At 52.3% G+C, this 24,426-nt stretch overlaps 2 protein-coding genes across 3 annotated transcripts; one reads left to right on the top strand and one right to left on the bottom strand.

Annotated features, from left to right (window-relative positions):
* Positions 1-1,595: 1,595 nt before the first annotated feature.
* Positions 1,596-8,439, bottom strand: SNX12 (sorting nexin 12). Of its 2 annotated transcripts, none has more exons than XM_086619884.1 (4): positions 8,268-8,439; positions 6,330-6,425; positions 5,988-6,112; positions 1,596-1,691 (listed from the first exon to the last, which is right to left on the bottom strand). In XM_086619884.1, the coding sequence occupies exons 1-4, from the start codon at positions 8,430-8,432 to the stop codon at positions 1,634-1,636; spliced, it is 444 nt and encodes a 147-aa protein (XP_086476010.1). In that variant the 5' UTR covers positions 8,433-8,439; the 3' UTR covers positions 1,596-1,633. The 2 variants fall into 2 exon arrangements, with proteins under 2 accessions (XP_086476010.1, XP_086476009.1); XM_086619883.1 differs by lacking the exon at positions 1,596-1,691 and adding an exon at positions 3,868-5,495.
* A 1,006-nt stretch (positions 8,440-9,445) lies between these two features.
* On the top strand, positions 9,446-22,729 carry FOXO4 (forkhead box O4). Its single transcript, XM_086619719.1, is given in 10 exon segments — positions 9,446-9,487; positions 9,489-9,836; positions 21,431-21,989; positions 21,992-22,056; positions 22,058-22,088; positions 22,091-22,138; positions 22,141-22,206; positions 22,209-22,263; positions 22,265-22,338; positions 22,341-22,729. Coding segments are annotated over 10 exon segments (1,596 nt in total). The 3' UTR covers positions 22,649-22,729.
* The last annotated feature ends 1,697 nt before the right edge of the window (positions 22,730-24,426 follow it).

Consider the following 24,426-nt stretch of genomic DNA (forward strand, 5'->3'; position numbering starts at 1 on the left):
ACGCTTCAGCTCCTGGGACAGCTGATCACCTGCAGGCTAGCAAGAGCAGAGTGTAAGTGTGATGCAAGGGGTGGTCACCCCCACGCAGCAACCTGCAGCTAAGCCCCAGCACAGCCCTTCCTGTGAAGGAGCGCTTCTGCAGGCAGCACACACATACTAGTAGTTCTTGGGCTTGGGAAGCCCTGCTCACCCCCACCGGCATGCCAGAGCAGGGCCCCATTTTGACATTCACCCCTGCTTCAGGAGCCTGGTGCTGTTGCAGTACAGCCCAATTGACACTCCAAGCCTAGTACCTGCGGGACCACTGCCAGGGTGTGTCCATCACAGCAGAGGTGCCTGGCAAACAAGCCACTGTTCACTTGTCAGCGAGCAACTATGAGCAGCCATGGGTCCTAAGGATCCCTTTGGCAGGCTACAGCCACACAGAAAAGAGCCCTAAAACTGCTGGCAAATGTACAAACTTATTTTGCAGGTAGGAGCCTTCACGCCTTGGAGCCTCACGTGCTGCAGGCTCTGCTCACTCCATCCTGGGGACATGTCCAACATGTCAGGAGGTATAAAAGTGACACCACAAGACACAGGGGGTGTGCATCTTTCAAAAGCCCCATTAAAAAGTTAACTAGACAGAAGCCTGCAGTCCCCTGAGCACCAGAGAGGTGGTAAAGCCATGCAGCAAGTGCACAAGGTCTTGTGTAAACCCCAGGGAAAGGCTAAAATAGCTCAGGTGCCAGCCCAGAAATTGGCAGCCCCAGGTCCTATCATTGCCCACCTCTGGCACAGCTGGCTCAAGCCACTGGCTGAACAGTGCTTCATGGTGCCAGAACACAGCTGGCTCTTACCTGCTCAGCAGGGACTGCATCTCCACACCCTGGACTCAGGCCAAGGGCCAACTCACTGGAAAAAGAGGACTCCACACACACCCACGTCTGGTCAGCCTTACCTGTGAAAAGGAGTGTCACCGCTAGAAATGTAACTGCCATCCCCGACCGCTCTTCAACCAGGCCACACAGCTGCTCCAGACCAGGGGCCGAACCTGTCCAAGGGAGCCAGAGGTCTTCAAGCCCAATGGCTGTTGCTGGCCTGGCCTGTATGGGTGCTACTGTGAAAAGGTGCTTCTGCATGGTCCAGCTCCCAGCAGCTCTGGGCTCCTGCTAGGAGTCTGCTCGCACAGGAGGGCAGACAGCTGCCCTGGGCAGCGCACAGCTGTCCTGGCACAGTGGGGATGGCCTCCTCACTTCCTCTTCCTCTGCAGGTCCCAGGACTGCAGGCTGCCCAGCTGCAGCTCTTGGCGAAGGCAGCACACCTGGCCTGCAGAGCAAGTGGAGCACCCCTAGACGCACCTATTCAGTGAGGACTCTGCTGGGGAGCAGCAGTGCCCAACAAGCAGCTGCCAGCTGCCCTAGGCAGCTGCCCAGTTTCCCCATGCTCACCCCAACACAAGACAAGAATCCACCAGAGCCCAACACAGAAATATAGACTCTCCTCACCACGGTACACTCACAGGACACTTGGTTTTCAGCAGGCTTTTGGCAATCAGGGCCAGAAAAGCTCCCCACTCCTACATGGGACCCCACCTCCATACTGCTCACCTGCTCCCAAGACAGGCCCTGCTGCAATCAGCTGTTCCTTGCACTCATCGTTTTCCTTCAGCTCTCGGGTCGTATTGCATATCAGCTCCTGTGTAGTTGATCCTGAAATGGAGTCCAGGGAATGAAAGTGAATAGCACCAACCCCTGCTCAGAGAGTGCCCTGACAACAATATGTGCTGACCAGGGCTGCTTCCTGTCCTATGAATGAGCTAAAGTATCAGATTTATTCAGGCTCTTTGCTGGGTGCCTCCCCAGGGAAAAGGACTTTGCCAAGCCTCACTGCTCTGTTTCACTTCCCCCTCTCTGGGCCCGAGCACATGCTGCCCCCTCCTGTCGTTTCCCCAGGATCAGCCCTGACTCCGCAGCCCAGACCTGAACGTTCTCCCCAGGGCAGCAGTTCTCCCCTCCCACACCACCAGAGCCTCCGGGGCTTCTGCCCAGGTTCACCCTTACCAAGGCGAAAGTGCTTGGGGGAAGCCACTTTTCCCAGGGGCCACAGTCGGGAGCGAGAAGCCACGGTAGGAATTGCTGTAGAGAGCCTCCGCGAGGGCTGTTTGCGACCCCCAACCTTGACAGCAGCTGTAGTGGACAAACGTTACGCACAGAGGCTGCCACACAGCGCATCTCCTTGGGCAGCCCAGGGCTCAGTCAGGCTACCCATCCTAAGCCTGTAGGCACTGGCACCCCCACAACTCCACAAGAGCATGGCATAAGGGCTCCAAGCCAACACGCTGCCAGCCCACATTGGCAGGAAGCTAATTAATACAGCATTTGGGGCACAAGCACATTTTCTGGACCCCTACCCGCACTGCTTCCAGGGACTCCCCACACTCTGCGCCTGTGCCATGCTACAGCCTAGATCTTTCCCCTTCTCCCTTCTGGATGCAGCATTTGTCCCTCCAAGCTTCCCCACTTTGCATGCAGCAACTGGTAGGTGCAGAATTACTTTCCATCTCTGTGTCCCGCGGGGCAGGTTTAGGAACAATGGAAGATTGTGCCAGCTGCAAAGCCCCACTGGGATGCTGAAGCCTGGACTTGGCAGCCGGCATCAGCTTCAGCTTGGTACCTGGGGAAGAAGGAGGGTTTTGCAGCCCCGGGGAAGCAGTCGCTGTGTTGGGGCTGTCTCCAGCAGCTCGGCTCACCTGGGGGCTGGGGGAGCCTCGTTCCCGGGGCACCGAGCCCCTTACCGGCCTTGGCGACCTCCGGACCCAGAGAGGCCCGTGGCCGGGAGAGAGCGAGCCTGCCGCGGCCCGGGGACCGGGAGGGGGCCCGGGGGCGGCCCGCGGGGCTCGGCCCGCCGCATGGGGGCTGCCCGGCACCGCGCCACGCTGCCTTACGGGACAGGGTCTGAGGGCGGGCGAGGCGGGAGCCGGGCCGCCCTGCGCCGGGGCAACCGCCGGCAGCGGGCTTCGGCAGGCGGCGGGGCTCCCCGCGGGCCGGGCCCGGGGCGGCGGCGGCCCCACAGCCACCCGTACTGCGGCGGGCGGCGGGCGCGGCGCCGTCCGGGGTGCCCTCAGTGAGGGGCGGCGAGGCGCGCAGCGGCGTGGAGGTGACGGGCCCGGCGGCATCGGGCCACAGGGCGCTGCCTTCCCCCAGGCCCGGCGAGGGCTCCGCGGCGGCGCCGAGGCGCAGGCGGGTGGCGATGGCGCGGCACTCCTCCTCGAAGAAGCTGAAGTAGAGCGGGGAGCGCGGCGAGCGCGGGCCACCTACGTGCCGCAGCAGGTCGGGGCAGCGCGGCGAGCCAGAGCCCGCCGGCGGCTCGACCGGCCGCCACATCCCGCCACCGCCGCTCCAACCGCTCCCGCCTCGGCGCCGCCGCGCAGCGCCCCCTGCCGCCGCGGAGGACCCCCCCCGCTCCCGCCTCCGCCCGCCGCGCAGCGCCCCCTGCCGCCGCGGAGGACCCCCCCCGCTCCCGCCTCCGCCCGCCGCGCAGCGCCCCCTGCCGCGGGAGACGCGCGCCCGCCCGCCCGCCCCGCCGGCCCTCCCCCCGCCCCGCCCCGCCGGTGCCCCCTCCTCCCGGTGCTCCCCCCGCCCCGCCCCGCCGGTGCCCCCTCCCGGGGCTCCCCCCGCCCCGCGCCGGTAGCCCCCCAGGAGCAGGCAGAGACGTGGCTTCACAGTGGTTTAATGCGAACGGAACCAGGACGTTACACCGGACAGGGTGAGACAGCTGGGTGGCGGCAGCCCCGCGGCAGAACAGGCAGGAGTCAGGGGCCGCCCCAGGCGGGGCCCGGCGGCGGACACGGGACGGGGCCAAGCCCCGCGGCGGATACAGCCGCCCCCACCGACACCAGTCTCCACACTGCCCCACAGCCCTTCCCAGGCCGAGCCGGCCACCGGAGCAGTTCCCTCCCGGTTTCAGCAACTCTCCTCCTCCCCGAGAGCCACCTCTCACCCAGCAGCACCAGTTCCTCACCACAACACCCAGGAGACGTTAGGGAGGCCTTGGGGGACGTGCCTGGCAGGAACAGGAGGGCAGTCACTGCAGGCCTGTGCTCCAAGAAAGGCTCAACTGTGCTACCACAAAGTGACCACACACTTAGACAACAGCCAGTCTTGACCTCAGGAGCTCCTGAGCTGGGGCCCAAACTCACTCACAGCAGCTGTGGCAGCTGTAGAAGCCTCCAAAGGACAGTTATGCTGCAGCAAGTCACAGCCTCGTGGTCCCCCTCAAGCTCTGAACACTTCCCTGACCAGTCTTGCGTCCTTGCTTCTACACAAGCAACTGCCTAGCTCACTGCAGAACCGAGGAGAATACACAAAGAGCCATTTTTATTTCTGCTTTGTAAGCAAACGTCTAACCCAGGACTGACCGACCTTTTCTGCCACCCCTTTCTAGAGAGGTGGCCTCACCCCAGGCCTCACTGCTGGGCTCCTCCTGTGGCAGCCACCATGTCGACACACTACAACAGCCCCCACCAGCCCCCTCCTGCTACTCCTCAGCCAGACTCATCTCCTCCCCTCTGCAGCTGAGGTGCAGAATAAGGTCACCATGGCTCAGCTGAGCAGAGTGCTGCTGGAAACACCACCACCTCAGCCCATGGCAGAGCAAGCTGTGGCTTTTTTAAACCCTGGGCCACGGCATCACAGCGCACACTGCTACAGCCCAGGCTATCCCAGCTCCCACATGCCAAACTGCCCACACAGAGCATCATGACAGCACATGGCATGGAAGCCCCTCAAGCTGCCAGCAGCATGTTAGAAAGGAGGGGGATGAACACGAACACACCACACAAGTCTAACGCAGGAGGCTCAGAGCAGGGTTGGAGTAGGTCTTGGGTCTCAGTACTTCCAGACAGTGAAGAATGGGGGTTTCATGCAGGGTGAATGGGGTGGACAAGAGACCAACACACCCAGGCACCTACTCACTGTTTTGGGTAAGCCTGACTAAAACTCTAATACCTGATGTGATTACTGACCAACATGACAACTGCTATTCCTGAGTCTCCTGCAGAGATGCTTGGGGCTGCACAGACAGGGGAGTGAAGGTCATCTCATACCTTCCTGTACAGGGAGAGAGGCAGCTCCTACACCATAACACCATAAGCAAGTTCCTGCTCCACACCTATGCACATCTGCCCCTAGGTGTGGAACAACATGCTCACTTGCATAAATCTTCACACTTTTAGGCCAAGACCACAGCCCAGTAGTACAAGCTGCTGCCAGTTACAAAAGAGGAAAATACTGAACGAACTGGGAAGTTCAAGAGAGGAAAAGCTGGTTCAGAGAAGACAGATTTAGTGTAAAAATAAATGTCATTTTTGCAGGAGGGAGGGTGGAATGGAGGAAGACAGTGCCAGGTGCTCCTACTGGCGCACTTTCCCTGGGACGTAATTCCTATCAATAGTCTCCTCTTGCAAGAACATATGTAAGCAGCGCTCATTCTGTGCCAGCGGGTGTCCAGCAATTCTGGAAGGAAATCAGATGTGGAGGTTAGCACAGACACCAACGAGAACTCCACACCTCCACTCTCTGCAGGGAGTGTGTGGGGCAGACCACCTCGCTAACGGGCAGCCAGCTCCAAGCACATCAGCACCAGGCTCAGGCCAAGGTCACTGGATTGGTGTGCAACAGGGCCAGTGAGAAGTGCTTGAGCACAGGGTGTTCCCTCCCACACCACGGCCTGCAGCAGGCCATGAACATCCTGAAACAGTGCTGTCCTGTCAGCGGGGCTCCAGAGCACAGCTACGCTGCGATCTCAGAAGAGAGCACCAAACACAACCTACGCTTAAGGCAGGACTCACTTCAGAACTGTGGTTTCCTTACCCAGCCTGCAGGCACCACTCTTTAGCACGGCATCTGCATGCAGCAGATCAAGACTCCTTCCTGGTCAACCCACAGCCCTCTTCTACCAGCAGTGGCCAGAAAGGCAGCACATGCAAAACCAGGACATCAGCTTACTTGTTAATAAACTGTTCTAGACCCTGTCTTCGCTCCTCAATGAAGGACTCCTCAAAGATGCCTTCATCTCCTCGGAAGGGAAGCTGTCGTTTCAAAGCTTTTCCAGGCAGCGGTGGCACTACAATCTGAAAGCACAGAATCACCCCGTCAGCAGAACTGCCACCTGCAAGCAGATGGCTTTTGTCTTTTGACACTCATCTCCAGCCCCATTACGTGGACAGAGACCAAGCCCCAACAGCTGCCTATTACCACAGTCTCTCTTCCAGGCAGCTCAAGATTATCGCTCCAATTGTTCCCGTACGTCCTGGTTTCAGCAACAGGCAGGTCTGAGCCAAGCCTCACCTTACTGTCTCGTTCCAGCTCATTCTTCAGCCATTCAAAGTCACTGTATCTTCTTCTCACACATGACTCCTTCAATTTGAAGATTGGGAGGTTTGTCTGTAACGAAGATAAGTAGTTAATTTACAGGTTGCTTTGGAAGCCAGATAGTGTTTCAACATGTAATTGAAACCTGAAGCTGCATTTAGAAAACCAAGCCCCCTGAGGAGAAGGCATCATGAGAACACCCAGCTTCTTTATTCAGGACAGAGCACGAGCACCAAAGCCCTTCAGAATCAAGCAAGCACTTGCCAGGCTACTCAGAGCCAGCCATTCCCTCCCGGTCAAGTGACTGTTTCAGGAACACACCCCCTCCCAGGGGCACATGCTGGAACCAGGGCTCACAACACAGAAAAGGCTGATTTCCCCCCTCCCCGAGTTCGCCCCGTTCTGAAGTGATCTACAAGACAGCTTCGCAGCAGCCTGCAGAGCAAAAGAACCTCTGACCCGACATAGGTCAGAGGAAGGAAGGGAGGAAAATCTTGTCCCAGAACTGTTCAAGGCCAGACCTTGTGCTACAATCTTCTCTCAGAACAGATCGTTTACCCTAACAGGTGAACAGCTTTTTCATATCTGGCTTGTGTCACCGGAGGAACACGTAGCAATTCCCTAACCTTCTCCACCACCACTAGAGTCCAAAGACTGACAGCTACAGTACCTTCACCTTTACCCTATCAACACAGCCTGAAACGTTCAAGGAACTGAGGTAGCGGAACCTTCTGACAAGTAGCACCTAGGTGCAACTTGGTATTCCTGCAACATGTTTAACTATATTCTTATGAGGTCTGTGAAACAAACCCAGCTGCTTTCAAAGCATCTCCGCAAGAGCTAGTTTCAGTGGGACTAAGAGGTTCCTATTGCCACCTGCCAGGCACCCTTCAGCAGGCTGATGGAAACCAAGCATCAGAACAGAAAAAAGTAAACACCCAATTCTTCTGAAAAGCAGTGGAGACTTAACAGTTAAATCACGCTGTGAATGGAAGTCAATGCCAGCACCATGACATATGTTAAAGGTAGTTTATTTCAGGAGAAGCTCAATTTTACTTCTTTCAGCTATCAGACGCAGAGCTGTGAAGAGGTCCCCAGTTCGGCTTGGCTAAGGCTCAATGAAGAGAATGCTGCAAGAAGTGCTCAGCCTGCTGTGCACACTCCTGGATCATGGGCTCATTGTAAGTGATCAAGCTGACTCAGAAGGCATAGCTAGACTGCACTGTAATCAGGTCCCAGGATACTGATAGCAAGCTCTCCCCTCCTGTTGGGGATAACCAGCTGCATGCAGTCCTGCCCTGCTCAGCAACGACCCAACGGTGCCCATATGCCAGGCCCAGGGCTCTGGAGAGGACACAGGAGCAGGAGCCTACTGAGGCAGCACACTCCTTGTCCGGGTGCATACCAGTCCTCGCTGGACGCCGAAATGCCCTGGGAAACCCAGTAGCTGCGAGCTGACCTTGAGCCCCGGCCTGCCAGAAAGCCACTGGCAGGCTGCCAGCGCCAGCCCAGCACTGCCCGGCTTGCAGGGCCGGGGCTCGCCTCCTCAGCCCTCCGCCCCGCAGACAAGCGCAGCCCCCGCTGGGCCACCGCGAGCCCCAGGAGCTACACGCGGGCTGCACGAGGCGGCCCTGGCCGGGCTCCCTACGCACACACCGCCGCTCCCCACCCCGAGCGCGCAGACCGCGCTCCGCCGGTGCGGCGAGGCCGCAGCAAGAGTACCCCGGCCCTTCCCCGCCCCGTCCTCGGCCACCCCGGCACCGCGCACCGAGCGCTGCCGCCCCTCCCTCAGCCGTGCACTCGGACACCGGGCAGCCCAGGCCTGTGCGGGGCTCCACGGCCCACGGCGAGCCCCGAGGCTCGCCATCCCCCCGCCCCGCCGCCCCGGGCCCGCAGGCCCCAAGGGGGCCGCACCCGCATCCGGAGCTCGTAGCTGGTGTATCTGGCGCGGCCCATGCCCACGGTCTGTGGGTTGAAAATGTCGATCTCGAGGAAGTTGCTGGGCGGCCCGTACGCATCCGTCAGGTCCTGCGGCTTGGCGTTCAGGCGCCGGGTGTCCGCCACCGCGGCCTCCGACATGGTGGTGGTACCGCCACCGCCCCGCCCGGCCTGGCCCGCCCGCTGCCGCAGCCCGCCCCGCCCCGCCCGCGCACGACGCGACGTCGCCCGCCCGCCGCCTGCATAACGCGGCGGCTATCCAGGGTTCGGGGCTCCTCCAGCCGCCGCCCAGCCAGCGCCTGCATAAGCAGGGCGGGCATCCAGGGCGCGGGGCACGCCGCGGTGCGGCCCCGGAACCTGCACGCCAGGCTCGCTCCGGACACCGCCCTGGGCCGGCTCCGCGGGACCGAGCAGTAGGCCGAGTCGGCTGGGCTGGGAACCGGGGCCGAACGGCGTACGTCGGAACTGCGCCATGCAGCGGCCGGGGGCGGCGGCAGCCCCGGGCGCTGCATGGTGCGAGGAGCGCCGGGGCCCCGGAACCTGGTGGCCGCGGTTCTGACGAACGGTCCGGAACCGGCACACGGGCCCCTTCACGCCTTGCACTGGGCGTGTCCCGGAAACGGGCTCCTGCCCCTGACGGAGCGGCGGGAGGGAGCAGCGCTCCCGGGCCCGCACGCCCTGGAGTGCCGTAGGAAGCTCTTGTGCGGGTGGAGGAGCGGTTTCCTCTGTGAAGCTCGCAGCGCAGCCGCGCCCGGGCGGGGTCACTGGGCCCGCAGCGCACCGAGGCGCCGTGTGGAACGGGGCGAGGCGGGTTATGTAAGCGCAGCCGCCGCGGGACCCACCGGGAGCTGTAGTCGCGCGGGCGCGCTGTCTGCTACGCTCGCCCGTCGGGGCCGCACCGCGCCCCGCCGCGCTGGCGCCGGGGACGCTGGGTATTGTAGTCCGCCGGCCCAGCCAGGCCACCGGCCATCCCCTCGCCGAGACTACCGCTCCCGGCGTGCCCCACGCGCGCAGGCGCAGGGCGCGGCGCTGCTCGCTGGTAAACAGAGCGGCGCGGCGGCGGCGGAGCCCTGTCTGACAAAGGGGCGGCAGGCCTGGCCGATGCGCGGCGGCGCAGCGGCTCAGGCTCGGCGGTGGCGCTGAGGCGGGCGCCTATGGCGGAGCCGGGCAGCGCCGCGGCGGCGCCGGACATCGACCCCCGACTTCGAGCCGCAGAGCCGGCCGCGCTCCTGCACCTGGCCGCTCCCGCGGCCTGAGCTGCCGGCCGCGCCGGCGGAGGCGGGCGGCGCGGTAGAGGAGGGCGCAGGTGGCGCGGCCGCGGGGCCCGGGCGGGCCGAGGGGGCGCGGGCGGGCGGCGCGGCGGCGCGGAAGGGCGGCTCCCGGCGCAACGCCTGGGGCAACCAGTCCTACGCCGAGCTCATCAGCCAGGCCATCGAGAGCGCCCCCGAGAAGCGGCTCACCCTGGCGCAGATCTATGAGTGGATGGTCCGCTCCGTCCCCTACTTCAAGGACAAGGGCGACAGCAACAGCTCCGCCGGCTGGAAGGTGCGTGACGGGCCGGGCCGGGTCGGGTCTTTCCTCCAGCGGGGCGGCCGCAGTGTGCTGCGGACGGGGCGGGCTGTGCGGCCAGGTGAGGAGTGGCGGCCCGAGGCGCCATCCCGCTCCCCTGTCGCCGCGCTGGTGCTGCCGCTGGCCCCGGCCGGTCACCCTCCTCGCCGCGTAGCCCGTGCTCACCTGTTGCGACTCGTCCTCAGCCAGGCTTTGCGCGATCGACGTTGGTTCCAGCACCTAATCCCGGTGCTGCGGCGCGGCGGCCTAAGGTTCGGCTCTGCTGAAAGCAGCTCGGCTGGCGCGGGTTTGTCTGCCCAGAAGTGCGGGGTAGGGTCTTCTCAGACCCAGACCCAGCTTTGGCTCTGTGCGGCTGGAGCAGAGAGAAGAGAGTTTCTCTGGGTGGGTAGTTATGCCATGGCCCTTTGAGGCCGCTCCTTCCGCCCTTTGTGTTTGGAAAGTTTACAGGAAAGGAGTGAGGGTCAGTTAAAAGGCTGTAGCTAAGCTTCTGTTCAAGATGAAACATCATTTGAAGAATTTTTAAATACAAGGCTGTGGTTCTTTGTCGCCTGACTGTGCTGAAGCTCAATATAAATAACTGTTTCATAGCAAGCATTCTTGGCTTTCAAGATGCTCCCTTTGAAAAGGATGCTGTGTCCCAGGACAGTGTCAGTGCTGCGGCACTGGAGGTCAGAAAAGGGAAAGCAATATACTGCTCCAAAGTCTCAATGTTGTCTTCTCTCTGGAAACAGGCACGTGCAAAGTTCTATTAAGAAAGCTAAACTCCGTTTCTGCCCTCTGCAGCTGACAGCCTGCTGTTCCCATTCTCTTTAGTCAAACAAACTCCAGCAAAGAGAAGGAGAGATGTGAGAGCTGGCTTGTGAAATGGTCCCTCAGACTGTCTCGATGTATCGCAGTGGATGCCACGGTGAATGGAGTATAATGTATTGCTCTCACTGCAGACTGGAATTGCACTTAACGCCATGCTCTTGTTTGCAGCGTTCCTCTCTGCTTGCAGTGTTGGTTAGCAGATCATCCACGGTGTGATTCTGTGGCAGCTTGAGCCAGTGTGGTTTGGGGCTTCTGTGACTCCAGCCATGCATTCCTCTGCCTGTGTGACTGAGCAGAAAGACAGCACCAAAAGTTAATTTTGCAAAAAAAGAAAGGATAGCTTTGTCTGATAGGTTTGCTTTCAGCTGGCTCAGCTCTGTGAAGTGGCACACTGTGGTCGCATAAGTGCGAATGTTTGCTCGAGAGAGGGCAGGAATGTGGTGAGGGATGCAGCTGTTACAGCTTAGGCTGGCACAGGTCAATACAAAACTTCTAACCGTTCTCATTTATCTGGCTCACTGATGCTGGAGAATGCACATAGTTTGTCTAAAATTGACGACTTTTTTTTTTTCCCTCCTTTGTGCAGATTGAATCCTCCTTATTAAGTTCTGATTTCGGGCAGTGCTTGAGTGCACTTTCTTTGCAGAAGATTTGGTGGTCTCAATGGAAGATAGTTCTTGCTTCCTCAGGCTAGGCATGCTGTCCTGGTCCTGCTGCTGTGTGGAGTCAGCTTATTTTGGCAGACAACTTATGGAACTGGTGCATTTGCTCTTCAGGAATGTTTGTCAGTAGTGCCTGAAACAAAAGTTCAGTGTAGCTTCTGAAATGCATCCCTAGATATTGTGCAGAAAGTGGGATATAGTGAAGTGTCCTGCCAGACTGGATGCTAGAATAGACAGACTTCTGGCTTGATTCAGTATGACTGTTCTTTTGTTATATTCAGTCGTGTAACGGGACCGTCAGTCTTTGATTTTACTCTGTTTTAATCATGTATTGCTTTTGGGAAATGTACAGTTGGATTTAACTTGCAGAAAGGCAGAGATGAGAATTTGTGCACGTGTGAGGGTTGAAGTCCTTGCTCAGGCTATTGAGCTGTTGCTGTAGCTGTTCTGTGATGACTTTTCAGTGTGAAATTAATTTGTAGTTTTTCAGCCTCAGAATAACTAACTCAGGCTGGCTATGGTAGGGGAAGAGAGCAGAAACTTCTTGCCAGGAAAGCTGGAGGGAAGAACAACAGCAGCTGTGCTGGGAATCAGCCTACCTTACGATTAGGGCAGTTTAAAACCCTTGACTTTAACCAGCAAACAGAAAACCGTGATAGAAATACCGTTGAAATTGTTTAAATGCCGGGGAAGTTCTCATAAAAACTTGTTTTCTTTTTTAACGAACATTGTCAAGTTTTGGTAGGTATGTAGGGAGTATGTGGTTAATCTTACATGCCCAGGAGAGGCAGAGGGCTGTGGTATATTCCCTGTGCTCCATTTTCTTCCCTGCTCACTCTCTCAAATCCTGTTGGCAGGGCTTGTCAGGATGCATGCCCCATCATGTGTGACCACAGAGCTCTGACTTTATGTCAGTCTTGCTTTATGTTAACATAAAGTTATAGAGACTTGCAAAAGGTTTTGTTTGTTTTAGTTACTTAAATCTATTTGCATCAAAGTGCGTTAGATGAAGGCAGGTTAGGGATTTACTGTTTAAAAAATGTGAAATCAATCCAAATCAGTTCAATTTGATTTTTGTGGACTTAGAGTAAATTTGATAGGTGTGTGTTTTTTTAAGACAAACTGAATAAACAAAAGATGTCTCTTCAGTCGAGGAATGAACCTGCCTGGCTTTTTGTTTTCACTGTTCCTTGTTATTGTTAGGGCTGTGAAGCTCTGCTTGCATCTTTTCTTTTAATTTGCAAAAACTTCTTGAGTTGTCTTAGCTTTGTTTATTTCTCAGTTTTGAACTGAATCAGTTTGGATTAAGCAATGTGGAGCTGCTGCTAAATGCTGATGTAGCATTTGATGCCTGTTAAAATAGTACTACAGCTCCTAGAGTTCTGGTATTCCCGTGTTCTTTGTGCACAGCCATACTGATAATGTCTTATTTGTAGGTAGTGTAGTTCTAATAGAGAATTTTAAATGGAAAATGAAGAGATGTGTCTTCTAAAACTTTTTTTAATCGACTTTAGCTAATGTAAACCCCATAAATTCATTGTTGCTTTATAATTACTTTACAGCTATCCTACTCCACTATACAATTGGGGGAAATACAGCTGTTACAGATTGCCAGGGTGTAACATCTGAGAATTCCGGAAGAGTCTGTGTTTCCGCGGAAGGTGGTGTTTGCTGTTCTTGAAATGCTTCAAGTGCTTTGTACAGGGCAGATTTGCTGGGAGTGCAGTCTGTCCTTTCCCTGCAGTAATTGAGCTGAAGTTAAGAATTAACCAGCCTGAAAGGCAGAAATGCCCTTGCAGGGGTGTGTTGTGGGGCTCCTTTGTCATCCTCCCCTCACTGTTCTGCAAGCTGCTCTGTGGATAGGAGGATAATTTCTTCTCGCTTTGAGATTGCTTATGGGAGGAAGATGTTGAGAGTTTTGAATGAAGTAGAGGTGCATAAACCCCACTGAAGCAGTTTGCACTGGTTGTTGCATTTCTTGCATCTGTGAGCGTGAGCAAGTTTGACATAGTAAGGAGCGCCATTAAGGACTAGTTTTTCTCAGTGGAACATTCTGTATATTCTCCCAAAGCTGTTGTCTTTCCCTTTGCAGGAACAGAATGAACTTTAAAACCATCCTTTTCACCCTCCAGAGACATTTCACTAAAGCAAAAATCATATGTTTCTTACGTGTGCAATGTAAAGGAAAGAACAAACGATTCTGCAGTGTTGCTTTAGTTATAGAAGGCTGAATTCACACGTCTGCGTTCTGGTACTTCACAGTCACTTTGGTTCAAGCGTGTACGTGTGTATACGCATGTGTATGTGCAACTCAAGTAGCTGTTATTACCAAGCGTTCTGCTTGTCTGAAACAGAAGATGTCATCCATCTGGAAACTCAGCTAGCTCTTAATCTTTATTACAGTAGGCAGTGTTTTACTTTAAACTCTTCAATTCCATGCTTGTGTTATATGCGTATTGCCCGTAGTTGATATTAACTGTTGACCAGATGGACCCGGAGACCTGGCTGAGAGCTTTCAGGTGCTTGGGCTGCCAGTAGGTTAAGGGAGGGGATTCTGCCCCTCTGCTCTGTTCTCATGGGACCCCACCTGGAATACTGCGTTCAGCTCTGGGGTCTGCAGGAAGGACATGGAGCTGCTGGAGAGGGTCCAGAGGAGGGCCATGAAGATGATCTGAGGGCTGGAACACCTGTCCTATGAAGACAGGCTAAGAGAGTTGAGGTTGTTCAGCCTGGAGAAGAGAAAGCTCTGGGGAGACCTTCTAGCAGCCTTCCAGTACCTAAAGGGGGCCTACAGGAAAGCTGGTGAGGGACTTTTTGCAAGGGTGTGTAGTGACAGGACAAGGGGTCATGTCTTTAAACCAAAAGAGAATAGATTTAGATTAGAGATAAGGGAGAAATTTTTACAATGTGGGTGGTGAAACATTGGAACAGATTGCCCAGAGGGGTTGTGACTGCCCCATCCCGGGAAGTCTTCAAGGCCAGGTTGGATAAGGCTTTGAGCAACCTGATCTGATGGAAGGTGTCCCTGCCCATGGCAGAGGGGTTGGAACTAGGTGGTGTTTAAGGTCCCTTCCAATAATAGAGTGACTTCACTGGCTTCCAATGCCATAGTGCTGGTTCTGAAGGTTGCTGGCTTCTCCCAGAGCTGAGGATGTCTGACCTTCTAGCAGACCATGGGCAGAGCTCCCACTGCTGCTCGTCTTGTGGCCCTCTGAAGCTCTTCCGTGGAAGAGTGATAGGCCAGCAGACAAAAGCAAACTTGTCCGTCTTCTGGACTATCTGCTGTACTGCAGCTGGTGGGCTCTGCCAGGTCATCCTTACATCTTGCAAATAAGTTCCAGTTCAGTGGATTCAAAATTGTGTGAACACTTGTTTTGGTAAAGATGAAAAGTTTGTCATTTGTTGGTGTGTTGACTGTTGTTCAGTCAGTTTTTGTTTTGTGGTTTTTATTCTGTAGTCAGATCTACAAAAAAAGCAATGGCCAGTTCCTAAAATATTCACATTAGCTGTTTGCTTATATCCTTCTGGACTGTGCTGGAGCATCCCTGTATCCTTGAAGTTTTTTTTGGCTTAGACTTCTCACTTGTAACGTCTTAGCATGGACAAGTAAGGGCACAAATCACTATCAGGAGAGCTTTCTTTAGTTTCCCAAAGAAACCCTTTATCTGGAAAGGAACATCTGGTAGGAACACCTTATACAGGTTTGGCTTTGACTTTTGGTGAGGATAATTTCGAGATGATGGTTTGAGAAGACATTCAAAATATTTCCCTGTCTTTGCTCACAGGCATAACTGACTTGATGACATAAAGCAAAAGGAAACATAAAACTTAAACTCAGCATCTTGACTCCGAGCAAAGTATAATTCTGCCCGACCTTCAGCATGGTGCAGGCGTGCGCATAGGTGAGGCTCAGTCGAGAGTCTGGCGCTTTCTGCCGCACAGAGCCATCAACCTCAGCCTGTGAAGAAAGAGGCTACTTTCTGTTGACTGTGCTGAGAAAGCCCATAGTTTTTACTCCTAAATTCATGTGCCTGAAATGATACAATTCCCCATTAAGCCTTCTGACACAAGAAATGAAGAACTATGCGTTCGAAATTGAATCAGAATAGGGATGTCATTGCCGCCATCGTTGGTACTTAATTTAAGTCCAGTTAATCTTTAGTGGTGGTGTAGGTGCTGTGTTTGGATTATTTTGGTTTCTTGGAAGCTGCTGCCCTGCAAAGGGAGTGGAGGGTCTGGCTGTTCAAATCTGGAGTAGCTGGGGTGGGTGGAAACAGCTGGACTCTTGCCATCGTATGCCCCCACGTGCATTCATGTGGTGTTAGCGGTGTGCTTAGTCCTGGTGCAGGGAGACGTTCTCTGTCCCAGCTGCAAGCAACCTAGTGGATTTCCTTAAAGCACAGGGGAAAATAACAAACAGAAGCTGAAAGACAGATATTCGGAGGCTGTAGTGAAGAGTCTAGTGTGGAACCTGAGGAGCATGGAAGGCTTTTGTCCATCAGTCTTTCTTTTAACACAATCTTTTACCTTTTAATCCCGTTAGTCCTTAAACAGTCTGGCCACAGCAAGTAGTCTGGCCTAGGGGAGGGCCTGGTGAGGAGGCAGGAAGGCAGCTGGGCATGGCAGGGTGTTGCGGACAGGACGATGGCGAAGCACTGGATGTGGAAAATGAGGCCTGTGGCAGTGCCTAGGAGCAAGGCGATAGGTGCCAGTGTGGAGTTGGCAGGAGTCCTGTTTTTCAGATGGGATAAAATTTATTGACAAGTGGTCAACTGTAGTGAGGGCCCACCGTTGCAATATAGCAATGTATACTTAGCCCTCGAAATTAGCAGCCCCTTCTCCCAAACAAGGTGTAATGCCCAGAGTAAGTATGGAAGTGCAAGGTGGCTTTTTTGTTGTTGTTTTTTGTTTTTTTTCCATTTGAAGCCTTATAGAGTGTAGTTGTCCCCCTCAAAAGTGGGAGAGCTCATCTGCCCTGTGCAATGCCAGTCAAATTACCTGAAGATTTTGCTGCTACTCTTTCCTGCTCCCTGCCAGTTTGCTTGGAAAACTGCTTTGGTGAAAGATTATTTCTTTGCAGCATGGCTTAATTTTCCAGGCGGTCCTTGGAGAAGACTGCTTCTGGGCTGCTGGTATTACTCGTTCCAACAAGCTTCTTCTGCTCTGTCTAATCCTGAACAGCTTTTGTTGTATATGCCTGCCTGTCTTGGTAAACTTGCAAATGGATTCAGTCTTTGCTTTTAGAGAGCTAGGATTTTCTTCTGGACTCCTACTGAAAGATTACAGAAAGGAAAATGTTCTTCCTAAGGTACAGCTCTCCATCTGCCGAGCTTGACGTCTGTACTCGCGTGTGCTTTATGGAAGGAGATTGCTGAGGGAATGTTTTAGCTCCCTGGCTCTGGAACAGTTGTTTACTTGCTGGAGCGAAACTTTGCAAAATCCCTGCACCAAAGACCTTTTAATGGAGCCTTTGGAGCCAAGTGGCTGGGTGAGTGCTGAGACAGGCACTGACGAATGCAGCAGATGGGGTGTTCTCTCCTTGCAGCCTCCCAAGAATGCCATGGCAAATGATAATTTGACACAATTACAGGCCTAGCTTTGGAATATGGCCCTGTGCTTGGATGTGACCATGTTCTTTGTACGTCTCCAGGGCAGTGAGAGTTTATTACAGGCAGCTGCAGTGATTGCATATCTTTTTTTTTTTTTCTTTTTTTCTTCTGTCACTCATTCTTGAGAGACTTTTTGTTAAGGAATCTAGTGTGTCTGTGGTTTGTAAGTAAAAACTTAACGTTTTGTGGGAGAATGGCCCTGGTGCTACAGAGCAGTCATTGAAAATCCAGGCAAATGTGCGCACGCACAAAATTTTTGAGGATAGCTGCTGTTTCTAGTGCTTTTCTCAGCATAGCTGGCGCTCGGCCTTGGGTGCCCTGCTAGCACAGTTCATGCACCACAGCTGCACGGACGAGCTCCTCTGGGCAGGGCACAAGAGCCTCCTTATGCTTCTGTCACATCAGTGCTTAGAAGAAAGTACATCACAATAGGGTGAGTTTAAGCTAGTTTTTAGCGTGAGGAACTGTAAAGTCTGAACAAACCATGCAATATTCTGACCTTCTCTGATTAAAACTTCAGTTGTATGGTAGTTAACCTTGGCCTTATCTACAAAGGTGTATAGTCCCCTGAAAAACGCTATTACTGGCATTCTGTCTTCTGTATGACCCACCTGTACCTTTTCGATAGTATCTCAGTGCCTATGGCAGTTGTGCAGAAGGCTGACCAGGCAGGATAATTGCTTGGTTGTGCTGCCAGCCCCCGTGGCTAATTCCCCATCCTGAGACCAAAGCACTGTTCAATGCTGGGCAGGGTCCACAGTAGCACTGATCCTGGTGTAGGGGTGGGCCTGGTACGATGGCGAGGAGTGTTTCTGTCCTTTAAATAGGACTAGGAGATTTTATCAAAGAAGATTTAATGTTGTGGTAACTGAGATTTTGGAAATATGTGTATGCTGCTAGCCACAGTTCTATGGCTGGTCCATATATCCTAGGTAGTACACACAGTGGTTGTAACCTAGTGAATGGTCCACCCTTCAGTGTACAATAAATGTCCCTGGCCAAATTTTTTTTTTTTTGCATAATGTCTGTCGTTAATTTCAGAATGGTTTTGTCTGGATGTGGTTTACAGGAATCATCTTTCATCTGTGATGGGGTAGAGATAGAGTGGTGTTATTTTCACTGCAATAGATAACATACAGCCATAATAAGCTCCAAGATATCCAAATAAACAGCAATAACCACCCCTAACTAGTTAATCATAGAATGGTTTGAATTGGAAGGGGACCTTACAGATCATCTAGTTCCAACCCCCCTGCCATGGGCAGGGACATGTTCCACTAGATCAGGTTGCCCAAAGCCTCATCCAACCTGGCCTTGAACACTTCCAGAGATGGGGCAGCCACAACTTGAAGTTGTTGAAGAGGTCCCTAAGGATTTGAAGGATTCCTGCCTGTGCCTCTTCCTTCAGGTCAAAGATGTTGCGGAGCCAAGACCTTGTGTGGATTGCAGGTGCTCAGACCAACTGGAATCCTCCTGCACTGCTGAAGTTGGGCATCTGAAAAGTTAATGTAATCTATATTTCTGATTTGAGTTGCTTAACATCAAGAAAGGAAATACGTCAGGGTTGCCTGGGTTACTGAACTGTTGTTTCCTCTTCTGTCAGGTTTGACCTGGAGGTCTGTGATTATTTTAGCGTAATTGATTTGTCCTTCTCTTTCTCAATGAGATTTGAGGCTGCCCTCCATATGCTAGGAGCATTAAATCATTCTAACAGGTGCATTCTTGTGCTGGGAAGTGTGCAGGAGTGCAAGCGTGAATCTCTTGTGCTGTCTCATAGCACCTAGGCTGGTAGGTGCATTGGTTCAGTTGTATTTTGGGACTCTCTGGACTTGATTCTCCAGTATGTAGGCGAGCTCAGTCATGCAGGTGTGTTGCGGCTATGGATGCTGTGGCTGTGGTGGTGAGCTGCCTCACAAAATCTGCAGGACTGGTGCAAAAGTGATAATTTGGGCATTGCAGTTTTGATAGCAGTTAATCCTAATGTAAGAAGTGATTGGGTTTTTTTTCCTCTGCCTCCAACCACACATTTTGTTCTCTTCCTTAGTTTTGGTGCTTGACCTTCACAGTGAGGTAGTTAAAAAAACAGGCCGAGATAAAAGAGGGAGGAAAAGTAATTTTCAAGAAAAGTAGGACTGCATTTGTTCCAGTAAGCTCTCTGAACCAGCTTGTAGGGTCACAGATGCTTGTGTTATGGGAGGAGGAGAGTTTGAAGATGAGGAAGGAAGGAGAGGTACAGCAATAATCTGTTTCTAGAGCTATTAGCTTTTATGTCAGTTGAGCAATAACATGTAAAAGCACTTTGAGACTGTTTCATAAAAGGTATTAGGCTGTAAAAGGCTTCATAAAAGGTATCGTATCTGTGTTCATGTGAATCCTAGTCTTATTCCAAGATGTCTTATTTCAAACTGCTTTTCAGCCAAAATACCTAGAAAACTTATTAAAATCATCAGTTATGATACCTGAAGTGGTGCTAGTTTTCAACAGGTTTCAGTGTTACTGAAATGTTTGCACCAGTGCAGCATGCTTTTGCTGACATGGAAATGAAAAACTGGCTATAGCCATGCATGAAAAGAAAACAGAATATAGGTAGTTGTGAAATTTTGAAATTCTGAACCCATTGGTTTAAAGTTCTATTTTTGTAAATGGAGCTAAAAATTGGGTGGTTATGAGACTCCAAATGTATATTGTGTGTATATGCTACTGGGTTATTCCTGACAGATGGGGTGTCATCAGGAGTTCACAGATGACTTTCAGGAGAATAAATGAAGAATTAGGGACAACCTAGTGGTTCTTATTGCTGCAGCAGTGTGCATTCAAAGTCATGAATGTTTACCTGGGAAAAGGAGAGGGATTCTTTTGAAATGAAAGCAGCCTTCCAGGAGACAGGGTACCAGTTTGAATTACTTTTTCAAGACTTGAAGGAGGAGAAAGCTATATTTAGAGAAGATGCCAGGCAGGAGTGTTCTATAGCTACTACTGTGAACAACTCTAATGATATGTAAGAGCATTGACTGACACATATTCCATCAGGCCCTGGCTCCGCAGTAACTCGGGGTGCTCTCTGAGTAAGAGCACATGTATCCTTTGATACCAAGCACAGTCTTCTCCAAGTCCTCACAGCCAAAGGTTAAAATAAAAGCTAATGCAAAGTGATTCTCACATCTCCTTCCCTCTCCATAAAAACTATCCACTTTGCCTGTGTTTATCTACATCTGCTTTGTTCTAAGATTGTACTTTGGTGAGGTGACCAAAATTAGCATGGTTAGGACTCATCCAAGAGGAAAAGGGTGGGGAGAGGGAAAGCAGCAGGCAGGAAAGAACTGTGTTCAGAGATGGTGGGAAAGGATGAAAAAGCACAGTTAACTTTGTTCAGAATTCAGACAGCATGCATGAAAGCTGAAGGCTGCTATATACCTTTTAGTTTATATGAAAAAGATGTTGCTCTTGGACCACTGTTATGCTACCAGGGTAGCACCTTTTAATGATGTGTAATTTGACCATCTGAACAAATTAAATGCAAATTTCAAACAAATGCATGACACAGGCCTCAAAGGATCTACTCAAACAATGAGATTATTGCTCTCTGATTCTAAAATACTGGGGAGTTTATCAATTGCAGGATGAAAATTCAGTTTGATGGTGTACAGATGTGTTAGCTTACAGTTTCCAGCAAAGCTAAACCAAAAGAAGGAAGTTGGGAGAGGCAAGGAGTGTGTGCCTTGCCAAATAGGGAGATGGGAGAGGCTAAAACTGGCATGTGCTGTGTGGGAGTGCACTATCTGCTGAACATGTTACCCCCTTGGAAACGCACACAGAGGAAATTGTACTGCCTCCTCGCAGAGTGAGGCTCCAGGATTACTAGGGCTCTTGTTCCATGAAGTTTCTCTCTTGTCTCTCTGGTTTGGGGATGGAGATGGTAATGGGAGTTCTGAATTGAGTGTTTTGACATTTGGGTCAAAAAATTGGGTGTTTTGACATTTCTCTTCACCCAGTCGATTTGATTCACGGCCATGCTATGCTCGAATCAGTCTTAAAGTTAGCTATATAAAAATTAAAGACTTCAGACAGACTTCTGCAGGCTAGTGGGGTTGGCAGAAGCATGGGAGCAGAATTAGCTCAAATTCAGTTAAGCTCATATTGAAGTTGCAAGCTGTATTGGGAATTTGCTTACTTGCTCTCTGGTATGCTTAGTTTTTCAAGATTCTGTATGATCTTGAAAAGTTCTTCTGTGTTAGTATTTTGCTAGCTGGAAGCTGCTAGTTGTCATGATAGCTTCACCCTTGGTCCTGCAATGAGGCATGGCACTGCTTGCTAGTGTTGTCAGGCATACTCGAGCAGAAATAGCAGGGTTTTATGGGTAGGTCTTTGTTACAACTTTCTGCTCTGGATACTGTCTTAATGCATTTATGTGTTTATGCTTGTGAGGTTTCTAGGTGGGAGATGTGTCAACTGTCAGATCCTCATATCTTGTGGTTTTTTTTTTTTTCAGAACTCTATTAGACATAACCTGTCTCTGCACAGCAAGTTCGTTAAAGTCCATAATGAAGCCACAGGGAAGAGCTCTTGGTGGATGCTCAATCCTGAGGGTGGTAAAAGTGGAAAAGCACCAAGAAGAAGAGCTGCCTCCATGGACAACAGCAGCAAACTCGCAAAAGTCAGAGGTAAAGCATCCAAAAAGAAGCCTCCTCTCCAGTCTGCTCCAGAATCCACTGCTGACAGTCCTGTTTCCCAGTTCCCTAAGTGGCCTGGGAGCCCATCCTCAAGAAGCAATGAGGACTCTGATGTGTGGAACACCTTCCGGCCTCGAACCAGTTCCAATGCAAGCACCATTAGTGCCAGACTTTCTCCTATCTTGACGGAGCAGGATGACCTGCACGATGAAGAGCTGCTTCCTTCTCTGGTGTACTCCAGTGCATCCAGCAATGTTCCACCAACTGTGACTGAGGAGCTTGAGCTCATTGATGGGTTAAATTTGATGTCTCCCAGCTCATCTGTGTTATCTACCCAGCAGTCTGCCTCAAGTGGTCAGATCCAGAGAGATTCCAGCTTTCCTTGCAGACCCCAAATGCAGCTGGTCAGACGGCTTCTTTTGGCAATTCCCTGTTTAACCCGGTTTGATATCTCGCTGCAAAGTTCTGTCAGCCATTTTTCGCCCCTCAGACCTTGGAAGCTCTTCTGACACCCAGCTCTCCACCTCCACGGATGTTATGATGACTCAGGTGGATCCAGTTCTCCCGCAGACTGGTAACAGGATGAGCAGCCGAACTCTCTGCTTCTCAGTGGACAAGCTGCCCAGACTAAGATGAGGTCAGGCAATCCACAGGAAGCCAACAGAGCAGCAGGCAGAACCGGTCAATGCCAGTGTTTTGCCATCAACGCTTCCCATAGTAACATCTCCTCAAACACTGCCAGCATCACCAGTTTAAAGGCTCCAGTTTCTGCAACAACTGCCCAGTCGGTCCAGCTGGGCAGTCCGCTGCTTCTTTCTTCTGCTAGCCCTGCTCCCTTGGGATTGAACCAGGACAGGCCTACCCATGACCTGGACATTGACATGTACATGGAGAACCTTGAATGTGATATGGATTACATAATCAACAGTGAACTCATGGATGGAGAAGGACTGGACTTCAATTTTGAACCCATTCTGTCTACTCCCAGCTATCCCAGCACCTCGCAGGCCTCCAACCACACCTGGGTACCAAGTTAACTTCAGGAGCACAAAAAGGTAGGTATAGTTACGTAAAATGCTACAGCTCTATAATGAGAACAGCCCTATATTTCTCATATTTGAAGTTGTGGGCAATCGGTGAAGTTCCCAGTGACTGGAAAAGGGGAAACTTAGCCCCCATCTTGAAAAAAGGAAGACCTGGGGAACTGCAGGCCGGTCAGTCTCACCTCTGTGCCTGACAGATCGTGGAGCAGATCCTCCTTGAAACTATGCTAAGGCACGTGGAAAAAAGGATGTGATTGGTGACAGCCAACATGGCTTCACTAAGAGCAAACCATCCCTGATTAATTTGGTGGCCTTCCACAATGGGCTTACAACATTGGTGTAATATCCTTATCGGGAAGAGCAACTGACATCATCTACCTGGACTTGTCCAAAGCATTTGACACTGTCCCACATGACATCCTTGTCTCTAAATTGGAGAGACATGGATTTGATGGATGGACCACTTAGTGGTTAAGGAATTGACTGGATGGTCGCACTCAAAGAGTTGTGGTCAACAGTTCAATGTCCAAGTGGAGGCCAGTGACAAGTGGCATTCCTCAGGGGTCGATATTGGGGCTGGTGCGGTTTAACAGCTTTGTTGGCGACATGGACAGTGGGATCGAGCACACTCTCAGCAAGTTTGCAGATGACACCAAGCTGTGTGGTGTGGTTGGCACATCCAGAGGGACCTTGACAAACTTGAGAGGTGGGCCTCTGTGAACCTTATGGAGTTCAACAAGGCCAAGTGCAAGGTCCTGCACGTGGGTTGGGGCAATCCCAAGCACAAGTACAGGCTGGGTGGAGAATAGATTGAGAGCAGCCCTGAGGAAAAGGACTTGGGGGTGTTGGTTGATGAAAAGCTCAACATGAGCCAGCAATGTGCAATTGCAGCCCAGAAAGCCAACCACATCCTGGGCTGCATCCAAAGCAGCATGGGCAGCAGGTTAAGGGAGGTGATTCTGCCCCTCTACTCTGCTCTTATGAGACCCCACTGGAATACCGCATTCAGCTCTGGGGACCCAACACAAGAAGGACATGGACCTGCTGGAGCAGGTCCAGAGGAGGGCCACAAAGATGATCTGAGGGCTGGAGCACCTCTGCTATGAAGACACGCTGAGAGAGCTGAGGTTGTTAGCCTGGAGAAGAGAAGGCTCTGGGGGCGATTCTTCTAGCAGCCTTCCTGTACCTAAAGGGAGCCTACAGGAAAGCTGGTGAGGGACTTCTTGCAAGGACGTGACAAGGGGCAATGGCTTTAAACTGAGATTTCGATTAGTTATAAGGAAGAAATTTTTTACATTGAGGGTGGTGAGGCGCTGGAACAGGTTGCCCAGAGGGGTTGTGGCTGCCCCATCCCTGGAAGTGTTCAAGGCCAGGTTGGATGAGGCTTTGAGCAACCTAGTGTAGTGGAACGTGTCCCTGCCCATGGCAGGGGGGTTGGAACTAGATGATCTTTGAGGTCCCTTCCAACCCAAACCATTCCATGATTCTGTCTGAGATAGTTCCTGTGCCCAACTCTGCAGCAGTTAAAGATACCTCTTTGGAAGCGCAGCTCTTCTTTGAGTAAAAAGCTTCTAGGGGAACCACATTCCCTTTCAGAAGGACAAGCAGCTGTGTAAAGGTAGGTAGGTTTAACTTACCAGGTAGTAAACTCTTTTTTTGGAATAGAGCAATAACCTGATTTAAACTCCTGTTGTCTCTTGTAACCAAAGATGACTGTGTTACAGGATGTTGGTCTCTGCCATGCAGTGCCTATACCTCTGAGGTCGACATGA

The sequence above is a fragment of the Tauraco erythrolophus genome, chromosome 13 (assembly GCF_009769465.1).
Source record: "Tauraco erythrolophus isolate bTauEry1 chromosome 13, bTauEry1.pri, whole genome shotgun sequence".
NCBI classification, from domain to species: domain Eukaryota; kingdom Metazoa; phylum Chordata; class Aves; order Musophagiformes; family Musophagidae; genus Tauraco; species Tauraco erythrolophus.